Here is an 18,129-nt window from a genome sequence, read left to right as displayed (position 1 = left end):
TATTTTTGTGAATCATTAACGATTATTTTGAAAACAATTCACATTCATTAAATTTAATTGATTAAAATTAATTAGGATATAATTATTCCATCAAAGTTGGAGAATACTGAAATCGGATAATTGGCTATTTGATAATGAGGTTCGTGTAAATACTTGAACAATTCGAATTAATTATTTTACAAACAATTCATCAATTATATCCCACCGACAAAAGCAGGGAAACACGATGAAGTTAATTTGTTTTGGTTTAGTAATTATGTTGAAAGGAATTAACCGATAAAAAAATATAAAAAATAATTTGTTTGACCGTTCATTAATTATGTTAAGATAATATAATTAACGAGAATTTAACTACAATCCATATTCGGATAATTCGTTGTATATAAATTAAAAAATAATCTCTCTAATCGTATTGTGTTTAGAATGTCTAGAATAGAGAAAAGTAGAAGAGAAAAATCAAAAAACAAAAAACAAAAAAACGAGGAAAACACAAAACGAAAAAAAAAAAATAAAAAAGGAAAAAGAACAAAAAAAAAAGAAAAGTAGTAGAAGAAATTAATAATTAATTAATAGTAGGAGAAATTTCAGTTTGTGTTCGTCGTGTAATAACGGTAAAAGAAAGTATAAATTAGTTCGTTTATCCGTAATGGTGACGATTGTCATCAAGTCGCGATTATTCCGGTAATAGAGAATGTAGTGTATAGAGTAGTGTAGTAATAGGAGGGTAATACGAAATGGTCCACTGTGGCTTCTATATTACTAAGGGCTCACGTTATTGGCTGTAAGGGGAGTCTATATCTGTGTGTACTAAGAGACTCTCCCACCTAATTTCTCTTTGTAAATAGATACGCCTTTGAAGGTATGATGTATGATCTCTGTATGAGATATGTGATACGTAGTATGTTCGTACATATTTGCATATACGTATGTATAATCTATGTATATATACAGAGATCTCTCTACTGTTACTCTCACTATTTCTCGCTCTATTTTTCTCACTCTTTCTTGGGACTATAATATTTGAATTTCTTTTATATCCTTGTTCGATAATAACCAAAGATAGATTTAATAGCAGATATCAACGAAAATTTGATAGCATATTCTTTCTTGTTTATTCTATGGGTACGAAGAACATAATTCTCTCTCTTGCTTTTTCTTTCTTTTTTTTCCTCTGCTTTTTCTCAATTTTTGTCTCTCTTTTCTTAACCATTAGAATTTAAGTCACAATCGAATCGCACGAACGTTCGCTTAAAAGGATTCAAATAATCAAACTAATAAGAACGAATTTGAAATGATTCAATGAGTAAGATAATAATATTAAATAGATGAAAGGATTCGAAACCATTAAATGAAAAAAAATTCAAAGTAGAATTATTATAAAGATAATACGTTGCTTCGATGAATATTGCAATTTCATTTAATTATATACAATTTCGACAAATGATTTTCAATATGTAGCCGACTGCTTTTGCATCATATCGAAAGATTTTATATTCTTTTGTCGGTATTGTTATTTTCTTTTTTTCTCAAAAATACAAATAGTTGTATATAGCACGACGGTCTAATTAACCTAGTAAAGTAAATCAACGCGTATTATTTCCTGTATTAATGAATCAATCACGTTTTTTTTTTTTTCACGTAACTTAGAATTCAACTGAGTGTCTTTTTCGTGACTTATTCTTTTCTTTTCTTTTTTTTTTGCAATCCAAATTGAATATAATTGTAATTAATTTTCGTATTTGATCAATTAGCTTTACAAATTAATCGTAATTTTTGTTCCGTTGGAAGTTTCCCTTCGCGAGAGAATATGTATATTTACTTTTTATCTCCTATATATATCCAGATGGTATCGTGTAACTTTCATCAATTTGATATTTGAATAATAGGGGTCATCGTTTTGTCATGATCTGTGAAATGCAATTTATTTGATCGAGTTTTAATTACTTTTTTTCTCTTTACTTTTAATTTCATGTTAAATGAAAGATTATCCTTTTGTCTCGTTGGAATAATGACAATATGTGACGGTTTTCGAAATGACAAATTAAATTGATTAAAAGAGAAAATTATCAAAGGGTTGGTTTGCAGATTATTTGAGTTGACAGTAACGCTTATTACTTTTATACGTTCCTGTGCATTCGGTATGTGGTATATACATTTATAAATATATATATATATATATATATATACATATATATATATACATATCTATATGTGTATATATAATTCTACATGGCATATGAATAGAAATACGAATATCGTGTAAAAACGAATACCATCCGATAAAAGGCATGGTTTTATTTAAAAGCCATAGATTTTGTTCGGTTTTAACTTATTGTCCGTGGCAATTCTTCAATTTTTTTTTTTATTAATCTCAAAATAAACGTTATCTTTCAGATTAGAAGTATCGATCAATTCAAATATCAATAAAAATGGTAATTGGGTTGATTTCTTTTTACTTTTCCTTTTTCGTTTCCTTTTATTTTCTTTAAAATTTAATAGAAATTATTTTAATCATAAATGTTTTTAATAATTAACAAATGTATTCTATGAACTGCAAGATGGTTTGCTTTTCAAGCGACTATCGATTATCCCCTAAATGCTTTGCGTTGTCGTCCCAGCACGTTTCCAAGAGAGGGAATTATTACGCAGCTTTATGGTTAAAATCTTGTTTACCATTGGATATCAATAGTGCTCATGTTTTACAAAGTCCTGAGAATTACATACAGTTAATTTAAATTATTGTGACAATCATTTTCGTCCTCTATGGGAAAAAAAAAAAAAGAAACGTATCGTTTAAAAGTTAATCTATTTTTGATATTTCTTTTCCATGGTATTTCTCAGAATTATGGTTAATGAAATTTTTTTACGTGTCAAGAAATGTCACTTAATTCTTTTCAATAAGAAATGTTATTTAATTTCTTTTATTGTTTTACATATTTTTCTGTTTTATCATTATGTTTTTATAATTTTTGCTGCGACTGATCAATGAAATATTTCTAATGAAATTTTTTTCCTAGGTAAACTTATTTCCTTTGGTTATTTTATCGACGTGATTTTATCTTAATAAGTAAATATCTTTATTTTTTTTTTACGCATTCGGAAATGTAAAAAGAAATTTATTGCTTTTAATTTCAATATAAAAATACGTAGATAGATGCCCACGCGCATTTATACAAATATCTACGTAGAAATTTTTTTTAATTTTGGTTTATTTAAGATTTTATTGAGGATGAAACAGATTGTAATGTTTGAAGAACCGCCCACGTAGATTTATGTATTTGTTTTTGTATATTTGCTTTTAAGATACATATACGTGTTACTATCCGGAGCATTTTTTTACTCGTGTTAACATTTAATAATTAATATTGCAACATTCTAGAAATTAATTTTCATATGATTTTATTGATATTTTATCGAGACTTTTATATATATATATATTTTCTCTTTCAATCAGTTTAATTTGTTTTCTTATAAACCATCATAATTTTTTATTACTCGTGAGTTGTAAAAAAAACGAATGATTGATTCGTCACAATTGCTTCCAATTTTAAAGAAAACAGAATAAAAGACCAGGTGAACTGGAGAACAAAAGAAAAAAAATAAAAAGTATTTCGTATTAGATTAAAGTTTAAATTGTACAAAAAATAGAATAAAAAAAAAAGAGGAAACAGATACGCAGACAGAGATTGATAGGGAGAGAAATATGGAGTAGAGTAGAATTAGAGCCGTCCCGTTGTTATTTTATCCGTAAAAATCCCCTACTATCAATAACCAGATTTATATGCTTTATAAAGGAACGATTGATCTGTTAGATACAGAAAATACTATAGAGATATATGGTTCACTTTGGCTCGTTTTGCTAGGTTAATTAGATAATCGTGCTATATACAACGATCTGTTTAAAAAAGGAAAGAAAAAGAACAACGATAATGATACTGACATATGATCACAAAAAAAAAAAAAGTAACTAATCCGGTCATTAATAAGAAGCAATGAAATCATTATTCGAAAAAAATTTCCGATCTATTAGCTTAGCTTTTTTTTAACTCATTAATTTTGCATCCTTTCATTTATTTAGTATTATTTTCTTATTCACCGAATTTGGCTTTCAAATTCATTTTCATTACTTTGATAATTTAAATGCTTGTTACTTGTTCCTAACTTCATCTGTTATTGCAAAATAATCTCCTGTCAAATCTGATAAACACTTTTGATATAATCGTATATTGTATGCAATCATGTATTTTGACAGATATTAAATTCAACGTCAACGTTCATTATCATGAAATATGTACACACTTAATATCTCTCTCATAATTATTAATATCATAAATTAGTTATTATTAAAAATTAAATAAGAGAAAATAAGAGTCTTACTAAATTTTTTTAATCGCTGTAAATGAAACAAGTACGTTTCTTTTCTTTTTCTTTTTTTTTATCTCTTTATTTTTTTCTTTTTTCTTTTTAACCTATAACTTTTATCATATCATATCATTTCTAAAAAAATTAATTATACAGTCAAGCAGATTCATATTAATTTTTTCTTCTTCTCCATTCTATCTTTTCTTTTTTTTCCTTTGCGGTACCCATTCATTCAATTTTTAATTTATATTCCTACGTGCGTCCATCTCTCTTCTTTTCTTTTACATTTTTTTTCTTTCCAGATAATTTAAAATCCACTTAGAATAAAGATCTATTTGAAAATCCGAATCTTTTAAGCGAGCATTCGTTTCTTTATTCAAAGATTTCTTGTAGAAACGTACGCTTGAATTTGAATTCTCATCGTATAATGTTCTTCGTATAATGCTGGTAGAAATAGCGAAAAGAGGGAAGTGAAATTGTTGTGTCTTCAAGCGGTCAAAAAGGGACGGAAAACGGCAGATAGAAAGATAGCTTTTCCTCTTTCTTTCTTATTCTCTTTTAACATCCCTTGGGCAAAGTTTGCAACTTTAAACTCAAAGACGCTTAATGTCTCCCTCCAGGGCAAAAGTAAATCGAAAGCTGAGAAAATAACTGCGGTGTATATATTTCATGTACGTTATATCCACTGGAGGGATAATGATTATTCATAAGAGTGAGATACGTTCAACGATCCCATGGTTCTCTGTTATATACATACATACATACATACGTTAAAAAAGATACGGGTTTGAGATCAGTTTCGAAAATATAGGATATGTCAGAAGTTGAATTAAAAAAATCAATTTCTCTTTTTACCTTTTTAATAAAGTTTCCTTTCTTAAAATTGAAAAATTAAAAATTTTAAAACATTGTATATTTTAGATGGCTTTGTTTAATTTTAGCTGTTTCGAAGAAAAAGAAGAATTTTAATATTTTATTAAATTAGAGATATACGTACATACATACATGCATTATAATTATATACATGCAAACATATATAAACGTATATTTATATAAATTCCAAATGTTTCTTTGTCCAAGTTAGAATACATGTGATTCAGCGATGCGTATTAAAACTTGTTAAAAGAGAATTAAGGAACTTAATAAACATAGTTTCGGTTATTGTTTCTCCTTGTTAAAATTCTATGCGAAAATATTAAAGCATGCATCGCAAGTTGCTCCCTTCACAATTACGGTTAGCTCGGAACGCTCGTTATATTCGAGAAGAGGGAGAGACACGTAGAGACAGAGAGGGAATGGGAAAGGCAAAATAGAGGGTGTAGCAGAGGGAAACAGAAGTAGGGTGAGAGAGATTGAGCAAATTAGACAGACGAAAACAGACGAAGAGAGAGAGAGACAAATCCTGACTAATAAAGACTTGAACATACTATCATCGAACGGTTTTTCCTGTTGTCCAACTTTGGATTATTTGTGTTATTTGAATTATACCTAATTTTACGAAATTAAAGCGAGATAGAAGAGACAAAAAAATAAAAAAAAGATAAAAAAGGAAAAAAAAATATAAAAAGGAAAAAATAGAAAAAAAAGATAAAAAAGGAAAAAAAGTAAAAAAAAAAAAATAACAAAAGGATAAAAAAGGAAAAAAAAGATAAAAAAGGAACAAAAAAGGATAAAAAAAAAAACAAAAAACAAAAAAATTCTTCATCCGTGAAAATTTCGAAATCGTAATCCAAATTGATTGACTTTTCAGAAGACAAATGGTAGATCAGGCTCCACGTTATTTCAAATTTCTTTTTTGTTTTCTTTTCTTATGTGTTTAAATCATTAAGGCAAAGGAACAAATGGTAAAGAAGAAGGTACTTAGTAAATGTTAAATAAAAAGAAAGAAAAATACGACAGAAAAAAAAAGTGAATAAAATGGAAAAAGGAAGGTTTCCTGAGAAAGACGAGAAGAATTTCTCGTCTCATTTTAATACTTTCTAACGTTATTTCACCTTATTAATGTGTACGCTCTTTAACGTTTTAACATCTTATTTATCTCTCCTCTTCTTTCTTTTTTGACACACCATTTTATTTTCCTTTTATCTTTTTAATACACTGTTTTTCTACCTTTTTAACACAGCGTTTATAACATTTTATCTTTCCCTGCTCTTTCTCTCTGTCCGTCTCTCTATCCTTTTTTTTCGTTTTTTTATCTTTAACAGACCATTACACCGTTTCTTTTTAAAGCACTGCTATTATCTCTAGTTTCTTTTTCTTTCGTTTCCTGAAATAACGTTATATCCGTTTCTCCTAACCAACGTTTCTTTCATCCCTTTCTCTCTCTTTCTTCCTTGCTCTTTCTCTCCCGTTCTGTTTCTTTCCTCTTCTTTATTCATTTTATTCATAGATAAAGAATATCATTTTGAATAAATCAATGAAAATATCGCATTTACTAAGTAACTTGATAAAGGTTGTATTGTCATATATATATAAATATATATGTATGCATAAATGTATACATACATATATATTATATGTATAGTCGGAAACGATATGTGACTTTAGTTTGGTAGTAATACAAATGGACTTTAGTTGGGTAGTAATATAAATTAACTACTATGTGTGTCTTAGAATTGAAAATACGAATGTATTATATAACCGCGTGTCTCTGTTTGTAATATGACATTATATATGTATGTCATATATTTAGGTACGTTCGATCATTATGTGTGTTCAATGTTCAATGTGTTCAATATGCAGTTATTTAATAAGTATATATACTCAAAATACGTATACAGTGTTCCATATAACGAAAGTAATATATAATATTATAACTTAAAACTTTTCTACGTTTGATATAACGAAAGTAATATATAATATTATAGCTTAAAATTTTTCTACGCGTACGTATATATATATATATATAATATATATAAAATATATGATAAATAATTATAACTTAAAATGACTGTTCCTCAAACTAATAAATCATTTATCTAAATCTAACGAAAAATTTTTATTTTCCAAGTTTTCTTACATTTCTTTCTTTCTTTTTTCTTAATAATTCATATAATCATGTACATATATACGTATAAAAAAAAAAAAAAATAAAAATAAAAAAAATAAAAAAAAGAAAATAAAATAAAAAGAAAATAAAAAAAAAATAAATAAAATAAAATAAAAAGAAAATAAAAAAAAAATAAAAAAAATAAAATAAAAAGAAAATAAAAAAAAAATAAATAAAATAAAATAAAATAAAAAAAAAAATAAAAAATAAAAAAATAAAAAAATAAAAAGAAATGTACATTTGTCGATGATAATATAATGAAAGTCGATATTGAATGAATAATCGTACGTTTATTATTAAATATCTTCGCGAAAAGAAGAAGAAAGAGTAAAAGAAAAAACGTAAAAGAACGTAACAAAACCAAAAAAATCTAACGAAATTAAAGTAGAAAAGAACATTTATTATAAAATGAATAATATTATCAGCTTGAACTATGATATAACGTAGAATATTGCTCTAAACGTAAAATTGGATAACGCATTTAAATGTACATGTGAAGTATATACTTAAACGTATATACACATGTGTACATATAGATATAGCAAGGTACTACTTTTCGATAGTATGTTTTAAACTTAAAATATTATATTCTTTTTATCGATTGGAGGCTGCAGTTTTTTTTTTTTATATTTTTACTGTCATACAAATATCAAACAAACGGATATATCAAACAGTTGAATATGTATGTAAATCTGTTGGGTATGTTATTGGACCACAACGAAAACAGTTTGAGGAACGAACATGTAAAAGACAAAAAAAAAACAAAAAAAACAAAAAAGGAGAAAAAAATGAAAAAGATTTTATAAATGTGTACGAGCTTGTAGTAAAAAAGTAGTGACAGCATAAAAAACAAAAGAGAAAAAAAATGGAAAAAAAGTTTATAAATATGTACGAGTTCGTAGTACAAAATAGTCACAATGACTAAATTTCTTATATTATTTATTATATATATTAATTATAATCAATAATAGAGTTCTCAATAACTTTCTATACGTGTGTTCAATTATACGTAGAGTAAAAGATAATCGCAGTAACATCTTCGATGTGTATTTCTCTTTACTGCTAATATGATACAACTTCATATTGCTATTCAACATAATAATCAACGACCCTCATATATGTAATTCGGGGAAAAAAAATTTTATTCTTTTTTTATATTATTTATTATTATATTAATAAGTAATCAATGGATAAACTATCCGAAAAAAAAAGTTCGCAATTGACTACACTCTCTTCTTTCTTCACGGATATTTAAAAAAATAATTTTAGTCTAAATAATGAAGAGAAGTGAAAACTTCCCGCATATAAGTTAATTACTTTATTTATTTTTATTCTTATTCTTATTATCTATTTATTTATTTATTTATTCATTCTTTTTTTTTTATATGCATCTTCGAAAATTTTTTTATTGTACTTTAATTATCACATAGTATATGGAATAATCCAAGTGGATGTATAAAAAGACTTTTTCCTAAAAGGACAACAATTTCTGGTCCCTTAAAAGTTTTTCATTTTCGAGTTCTTATTAAAAAGGTTCAATTAATAAATTAAGTGAAATAATAAAACGATATATAATCGTTATAACTAATACAAACATATAAGATGTTTCAATTTAAATAGATATTTTTAATAGAATTTAAATAGAAGATGTATAATCAAACATCTTTTAAACTTCTATCGACTTTATGAACAAATAATTTGAATAAAAGTTGCGAACTTTTTTAGGAGTGATAAAAAATGTAATATTTATTGCAGTTCTTTCACAGAGCCAGTTTTTGTCATATACGTATATTGCGATTATATGTAGTTTGTTGGGTTTCAAGGCATTATAACTCGATGAAATATTGATGAAAATGTTGCAGTCTAGTTATTCGTTCGATTCATACGGATTCAAAGTTTACAGTTTTTGCTCGGTTGAAAATATCGATTAAAGCTTCAAAAAAAAAAAAAAAAAAGAAAAAAAAGGGAAGAAAAGGAAGAAATATGTTATGACCTCTGTATTTCGATTTGAAACAGCGTTCTTTTATAAAATAGCTGCAATAAATATTATATCTCCATTTTTTACATTTAGTAAAGTTTTATTTGAAACTTTTTTTTTTTTTTATAAAATCAGTAGAATTTGAAATTTTTAAAAATCTATCTCTATATTATCTCTGTGTATGTGTGTGTGTCTGCGCGCGTGTATGCGTATGCCTATATGTCGTAGCCGTACATATGCGTGTACGTGTACGCGTGTGTATATACACACACGTAACTAAATAGGATCTGTAAAAGGTTGGGAAGATCTTCTGGAAGAGGGATGTATTTTCAAAATGCTCGATGGTTTAAGCACGTTCAAACTTCTAATAATCATTATCAAAGAATCTTTCAGAAGAAATAATAATCTCTTCCACACGTTTTGCTTGTTTACTTGGGGTTACAATTCCGTCATAATGTACCTTGGATAACGTTCATACGTAATACACACATGCATAAACACATATATCAATACATATAACCCTTAAGTATTATATGATTAAAACGATACGTGCATATCTTCATGTTGACGGAATTGTATGTTTCATTATTTAAGATTTAGTTCAGATATTTCATCAAAAAATTGTATTTAATTTATTTATCTGGATTAAAAGAAGAGTAAGAAAAAGAAAATTAAAATACTAAAGTTTTGTTTTCTGGTTTTTTTTTTCTCAATATCGCATTTCTTGGAGATAGTATATTTTAAATTTCTAGTGAAATAATACAAAAAAAGAATAAAATAAGGATGTTAAAATCTTTTTTTGCCAGAATTACATGAATGAGGGTCACCAAATTAGATTTCGTGCCAATTCAATTACGTATTTTTTTAAATTATACTAAACATTATGTTTTTCAAGATGAGAGTTTATTTTTATTTTATTTTATTAATATATATACGTATTTATTTTATTCATATATATAAATATATGAAAGAAAAGTAATAACATTTCTCTATATATCGAAAAAATTTCTGTGTACTTCAAAGCCGTTCCTTTTTAAATTAGTGATCCGTTTGAATAATTAAATTAAAAAATTTGTTTTTGGAATTTTGAAGACTAACCACTGTGAATCACGTGCAGCAAGTTGGTATAGATGGAAAGTCTTCATAATTCCAAAATTCAATTTCCGAATCAATTTTCCTATTGAATTGACACGAAGTACTACCAAGTTAGATTTACGTTCCAAAAAGCCGCTTTTCTATGTTTAATGAAGTATTCGCGGAATTTTGAAAGTTACAAATTTATTCGTAAAAAAACGGCATTACTTTCTAATTTGATGATATTATTACAAATAAAATATGTACGTGAAATAATGTAAAACATATGACTGATTTAAAATTTTAACTAATTGTCAATTATATAGAATTTTACAACGAAACGTATTAAGAGATAAAAAAGATCAGGTATTTTTTGATATATAAATGTAGTAGATAGAATTTATACTCTACGTAAAATTCGAAAATGTTATGAAAGTCCTGAGAAAAAGTATAAAAGTATAATGAAGAAAAAAAAACGGGAAAAAAAAAAGAAAACAACAGAAAAGAAATCCATTTATCTAACTCGTTTTATAACTCTTTAAGTTTTATTCACATTTATTTGTTCGTATACGATCTTTTACGAATGCATTAATATTTTTGATGAATTCAAGACTGATGATAAAGATACAAAAATCATAAAAAATATCTGTGTAATAAAGATCAAGGTAAAACGGTACTTTCTAGGATAATGCTGAGATAAAAGGATAAGTAACAATAGAAGAAGGTAAATATAACAGAAATATGTATTTGCTTTTTATATGTATTCCTTTCTCCGTTCTTCTCACTCTTTTCTCTCTTTTCTTATCTTAACGAATGAACTAATACTTTTGATTAAGTCCAGTTCGCTTAAATTAATTGATGATAAAAAAATACATATATATGGACATGCAGATATTCATGCTTATATATATATCAAATTCAAATTCGTGCAGATGGCTTTATATGAAAAAATAAAAAGGAAATATTCCATGCATTCGACGATATTATAAATATGTATGGAAATTTTATCTTTTCCATTTTCGCTAGGATAAACGTTCTTTTCGATTACATATCTCGCGGGTAAATGAAAGTATACGTATGTACATAGATACGTGAATATATGAATATGCATACAGGTATCTATGTAAATACGTATGTATATTGATTAATATTTACATAAAGCTTCTATCTATTTCGGTTCAATAATTATCTACCTATTGCAGAACTAGCATATTGCACGAAATATTACTGTCTTCTCCCACTCCTTTTGTTCCAATTCATATATCTATCTATTTCGCTCTAATTTTGTTTTGCATTTTTCTACTAGATTTCTGCCTGTGATTCTATATAAATAAAATTCGAGCGAACTGGCGAATAATTTTTCTTGAAAGAATGATTTACTACAAATTAGTACTTAATAATATTTACAAAAAAAAAAAAAGAAAACTTTCGTAGCTTTCCGTCAATTAAATCATTGATATTTGTTCTCGAGTGATAATGGTCGTGCTTTCAATAAATTAAAAATGATATGATTTATGTAATAAATTTTCTATCTAACGATACTTTTCGTGTGCTTAACTATAATTTAATGTGAACTATAAAATAACATGGCATGATAATGAAGAAAAATTATACCGTGAAAAATGTAATTATTTACACAGCTACATATGTATATATATATAGTACATATACATATATACATCAAAATATCTAATAGAAATATAATATATAATAAAAATCAAAGTAAAACGATACGTTTTGTTCGTCTCGCTCAGTCTACTTTACATTCAGTTTTTTTTTCTTTTTCTCTTTTTTTTATATAAAAACACACATAGATATGTATATATATAGACATATGATTCACGACTTTTCTTTCGATGAATGATTATTAATATTTAAAAGATTTTAATTTACGATTACTTTTTTAGCATGAAAGATTTTGTTTTCTTTATTTACGATAATTATCATACACAGATACGCATGCATATATATGATTTGAATAATTTTTTTTTGTTTTTATTTTTTGTTTTTTTTTTTGTTTTTTATGGTTTTTTTATTTTTCTGTTCTTTTTTTTATATATTTTATGTTTTTTTCTTTTTTTGTTTTTTTGTTTTTTTTTCAATATTAATCTTTACTATAATTTGCCTATTATCGAGCGAGACGCTACTAAACATGAATATAATTCGATCGTATACGTTTCTACTCTCTTTGTTTTCAACCCTTTCGCGACGGCACTCCCACGGTACGCGTCGCCGCACCAAACTGTGTACGCCAGCGGCTGTATTTACATTTCGTTGCAACCCGAATCACTATGACTGTGTTTATTGGAGAGAAAAAAGAAATAAAAAAGAGTTGAGCTGTTTCGAAAACATTTTTATAAGCTCTCAGGAAAAATACTCGATACGTAATATCTCTAATTACTCATAATACAAATAATACGTGATATCTTATGAAAAGCGGCTATATTCGTCAATCATATTTTATTTACAATGCCTTTGGTCGCGAAAGGGTTATTGAATTCTACATTAAATATTGGCCATAAGTACCTATGTTGTTGTGACCGATGAAACTTCTTCAATTCTTCTTGGAGAGCTCTTGGAAGAATGCTTCGATCGGCAATGTAGATTCGTCCGCGGTGATCTTGAAATTTGGCGATATTACTCTGCTCTCGGGTGAAACAGCTTTGAACATGCCGGGTTTATTGTAAAGAGCAGACGCCGAGCTAGTGAGGTCAGCTACACTTTGAGATGCTTTCGCAAGTAATTCTTCTTCTTCGTAAGGTACGTCGAGATTCTTTGTACCTTTCCATTGTTTTTCCATAGTGTTCTGATCCTCCTTATTTTCTTTCTGCATAGCAACCGTGGCTTCTCTATTATTGTTGGAAGCATTGATCTGAATGGTATCGTGTTTATCTTGGACGATACCCATGTGATCAAATTTCTTGTTGCTTGATTCATTTTTCTCTTTAAATTTTGACGAATGATTTGATCTTTCAACTTCGTCTTTGTCAGCAACCACGTCTTTTTGTGGTTGCTTATTGGAGGATGCTGTTGTACCAATTACATGGTGACTAGTTTCTTCAACGGCCAATTCCGTTGTTAACGCTGTCTTATTATAATTATTATCAGTATGATTATTAATAGAATCATAATGATCGGGTATAGGGAACTCTTTGTAAACTAGTCGTCTGTGTTGGTTAATTGGTCTGCGTCTCACTGAGGAAGAAAAAATATTTTCTAGTCTGACTGTATTATATTTCGAACTGTTTTCGCTATTACCTTGTTGTTGCTGTTGTTGTTCTTGCTGCTGCTGCTGCTGCTGCTGAGATCGATTACTCGTAATACCAGATATTCTACTACGGTAAAAATTATCACTCGACGGTCTTCTCTTAGGGACGAATCTATTGATCGATCGTTCTGTGGTAGATGATGATGGATTACGTTCGTTTTCGAATTTATTTTCTGGTTCGTTAGTCGGTGTAGCAGTGGTAGCTACAGGACTTGTTCTAAACATATATTTGTATCTACCAGTTGTGTCCCTGTTTCCCACGTGCTCCTTGTTTTGCTGAAGCTTGAAATTGAATAATTTCTGTTTAGATTGAACTGTCTGATTAGGTTCCGTAGTAGTGGAAAATTTATTTTTATAATCTATTCGATTTTGATAATCTTTTATACTGAATCTTGGTCTGGTTGTATTACCAAGTCGCATCGGACGAATTCTAAGTCTCGACGTAGTCAGAGGAACATGGGAAGGTTGCGTAACGAGTTTAACGATCGAGGTTGTCGTAGATAGTGACGAAGATGAGGTCGGGGGAAGCAACGTTGGCGATGGTGGCGGTATCGTCGTGGTAGTCTGCGTAGTAGTCGGCGTATTAGTCATGGTATTGGTGCTGCTCCCGGTGGTGGTGGTGGAAGCAGCGGCGGTGGTGGTGGAAGCTGCTGTAGTTGTTTTAATATCTATAGTCGCTGTAGGCAATGTAGCTATATCTTTATCGAAGTAATATCCATCTGTTTTAACGAACAAATCTTCGAGAGGAATATTCGTGCCAATGTTCGTATTCATCCGATGATTATGATCGCGAATAATATCTTGAGATTCCTCGAAGTTATCACTTTTGGTTAATTCAGTTGAGTATTCCGATTGAATAATTTCAGTAGTATAATTTCGACGATCATCGTCCGTATATTGGGATCCAACGGATGTATAGTCGAAATATTGATTGTTAGATAAGTTTGACGCATGTTTATTATCTTCGAGGTATTTCTCACGATGTTCACTATTACCCTTATAGGCATTGACAGGAGTCTGGATAATCTCAGTAACGATTTCTGCTTCATAGGGTTCTCCGTGATTAACCCTAATTCGATTACCGGGACGTTTCCTTATATTTGGTCGTCTTTCGAAATACGTTTCCTGGTACGTTTCATGTGTTGGCTTAATACGTCTACGTTTAATGGGATCAAGCTGTTGCTGTTCTATATCCTCGTACTTTTCATAGTATTCACCTTCGCTTAGAGTAATAGGTTCTGGTGTGGTTGTAGAAGGACGTCTTCTTCGTTGGCTTGATAATCCTGGTCTACGAGTTCTCGATCTTTGAGTTATACTTTGGGAGTTTGGGAAAGTTGTAGGTTCCGGTGAAACGGTCGTATGTATAGATATTTCTTCGAGCGAGAAAGTACTGGGAATCAATGTTTCCGGTGACTGAATCGGTATATCAGTCGTAATTATATTTTCGTGACCTCTCTCGCTCGTATTTGCAACACCAGGCTTCTTTCTTCTGTATTGATCGCGCGATGGTTTTTGTTGTCTGTGAGATTGTAATTCAGGTTCTTGATAATTAACGTGCTCCTGTTGTTGGTTATTCAATACCTTTTGATAATTACTCGATTCTTTGTTGTAATTCGTTTGTTGTTCTTGATTGAATTGCGTTTGATATTTTTGATTTTCAAAGCTCGTTTTCAATAGCGAACCTACCTTTGGTTGTTGAATCTAAAGAGAATGAAACGAAACGAAAAATATTACAATTCTCAATGATAAATTATATAACTCGAAAGAACGAATAAATTTTACCTGCGACCCATGAGACTTGGTGCGCTCTTTGAATGTATTTTGTTCGTTATAGATAATAGGCGATTGCGAAATTACCACAGGGATTTCGTATTGGGGGAGTTCAGTTGTATATGGCCTTTCGCCGTTATTGATTTTCGCGAATTCAATGTGATCAGTAATGTTCCTCTCGACGGACGAATTATTCTCTTCCTCTTTGTCTCGTTTAATTAATTTCTCTAATTCCTCTTGATGTTTTTTTAATTCTTCCTGTTGTTGACGTTTAATTTCCATCTGTTGCTGATGCTCCTGTTCAGCAAGACGTTCTCTGTCACGATGTACAAGCTGTTGTTGAATAATAAACTGTTGCTCATTGAAATGCTTTAAAGATATACTCTCTGGCGTTTCATAATCATGCTGTTGGCTAGGTACAATAGAGCTTTGATATTGATGTACTTGAGGGTTAACATAAACCGTACTTGGTAGTGGTGGAAGCTGACTGGCTTGTACAACACCGGGAGCGAATTTATTCGGTGGATTAACCCTCGGCAATACCTCGTTTATATCCGAAGGGTATTTATTTTTTGATAATGGCCAAGAGGCCGGTGGCGGAGTTAAATCTTGTTGCTCGGACACGTAATAAGTATTAGGTATAATTGAGGTCGATAAAATATTACTATGATTATCGTTCTGTTTGACAGTAGTACTAACGATACGAGGACTTTTATAATAATTTTCTTCGCGAATGACGTCGTTCGAATGACCGTATTTCAAAGACTGATTTTGAATTTGCGGTGTTGCAGTAGTCGACGACATATCAATCATAGAAGTTGAATAAACTTCGGACGGTAATAATGTGTCATAAGACACGGAAGGTCTGAAATTGTACTCGTTATATATAGAGGAAGGTGTCACGTAACTAACTTCGTGACTTTCATGAATAAGATAAGCCGGATTCCTCTCGTAGGAAGTTTTGTAATGATTTATTGGATGATTCACTTGAGCGTAAAAATTACCGTTGGACGTGTGTATTTGAGGTTGATATCTCTCGTAACTAGGATGACGTTTTTGTTCAACGATCCCGTCGTTTTTACCAAAATCTTCGCCAGGTTCGCTACCGGGTGGTTGAAGATACGGTTTGGCATTGCTAGGTATTTTTAATGATTCGAATGGTATAGCTTGTTGTCTTGGAGGTTGAAGTAGTTGAGGAACACCGTTGGAATAACCATTGAAGAAGGACGTCGGTGGTCTATTATTTCTGGATGACGTCGATAGGGTTGGATTGGTCGTCGATGTGTATCCTTTGATAAAATAAGTAGCAGCTCTCACTGCATCTGGTATAATTTGATGTACCTGGGGCGGTACGTATGCTGGTTGCCTTAAGAAATCGTTTACGATCGAATAACTATTGTCTCTAATAATTTTGCGCGGTGGCTCGGGATGTTCAAATCGATATGCGTCCTTCGGTGGTGGTATCAAAAATGTATAATCTCTGGTTTCCGAAGCGACGTATTTATTATTTCCATGACCTTGTTGAGAAACTTTTTGCCCTTCTCCACGTGCCTTGGCCGCAGCATTACCAAAAACTGTGAAACTTCCAAGTATAGTAGGAGGACTGTAATCTTGATTGGACGAGGGGTTCTGCTTATTTTTGTTCCTTTGGGATTTCAGTTTTTCCGACTTGATCATGTGCTCTTGAAATTTATTTAATACAGGATGAGGCTGCACGTTTCTCTCCAGATGATTGGTCGACTTTGTATTCGTATTGATCGCATCTTCGTATCCATTTGCCAGTGGTCTCCATCCGTTTGCGATCATCGACGATCGTGTTGGTGACTGTTACAAAAAAAAAAAAAAAAAAGGGGAAAAGAAAGAAAAAAGAAAAATAGAAAAAATGTCTTTTATAATTTGTATTTTCTTTATTTTTTTTTCTTTTTTTTTTTTGATTTCTTTAAATTTTTTCATTAAAATTTTTTGCTGCTTCAAATTATTACACACGAATACGAGTATACGATTTGAAAAGTTTCACCGTTTAAAGAAAATAATAGTGTTCTTAATAGCGGTACTTTTACTTCTACATTGAGAATGACTATGATCGTTCGTTCGAATATCTGACGTAATGGAAAATTTTTAAATGTAATTGACAAGAATAAAATATGCAGAGAAACATAGTCTTTGTGAAATGAAAATGAATGAAAAGATCAAAGTGTACCGTACAAACATATATATATATACATATGTTTGCTTTCACGTTAATTAATGTACATAATATACTTACAGTTTTAATATCAGAACGGTCTATGGACACGGTAATCGCTCCAACTGTGCTCAACAACCATGTTGCAAGAATACCTAGAGTGTAAAAATATCTACAATTATTTTATCTGAATAATTTCTATTTCAAATGTAACAAAATTGCTTAATGGTATTAATAAAGTTAATTTAATAAAACTATATATGTATTATTTAATATATATATATATATATATACACATATTTAATATATAATATATTTTATATTAAATATATATATATATCAAATAATATATATACATACATATAATTTTATTAAATTAAATCTAACAATACCATTAAGCGATCCTATTACATTCGAAATAGAAATATTCAGATAGAATAATT

General features: G+C 29.2%; 1 protein-coding gene across 3 annotated transcripts in view; it reads right to left on the bottom strand.

Annotated features, from left to right (window-relative positions):
- Positions 1-8,218: 8,218 nt before the first annotated feature.
- LOC127068224 (J domain-containing protein DDB_G0295729-like) overlaps positions 8,219-18,129 on the bottom strand; it is a 43,412-nt gene continuing 33,501 nt past the window's right edge. For 2 of the 3 annotated variants that reach the window (XM_051004069.1, XM_051004070.1), the window contains 3 exons: positions 17,768-17,841; positions 15,514-17,325; positions 8,219-15,432 (listed from right to left, as the gene is read on the bottom strand). In XM_051004069.1, coding sequence (XP_050860026.1) covers positions 13,018-15,432; positions 15,514-17,325; positions 17,768-17,841 — 4,301 coding nt within the window. In that variant the 3' untranslated portion in view covers positions 8,219-13,017. The remainder of the gene's footprint in view (positions 15,433-15,513; positions 17,326-17,767; positions 17,842-18,129) is intronic. The other variant, XM_051004071.1, reaches the window with a different exon arrangement.

Source organism: Vespula vulgaris, chromosome 12 (assembly GCF_905475345.1).
Source record: "Vespula vulgaris chromosome 12, iyVesVulg1.1, whole genome shotgun sequence".
Taxonomy (NCBI): Eukaryota; Metazoa; Arthropoda; class Insecta; order Hymenoptera; family Vespidae; genus Vespula; species Vespula vulgaris.
This window is presented reverse-complemented; position numbering and strand designations above follow the sequence as displayed.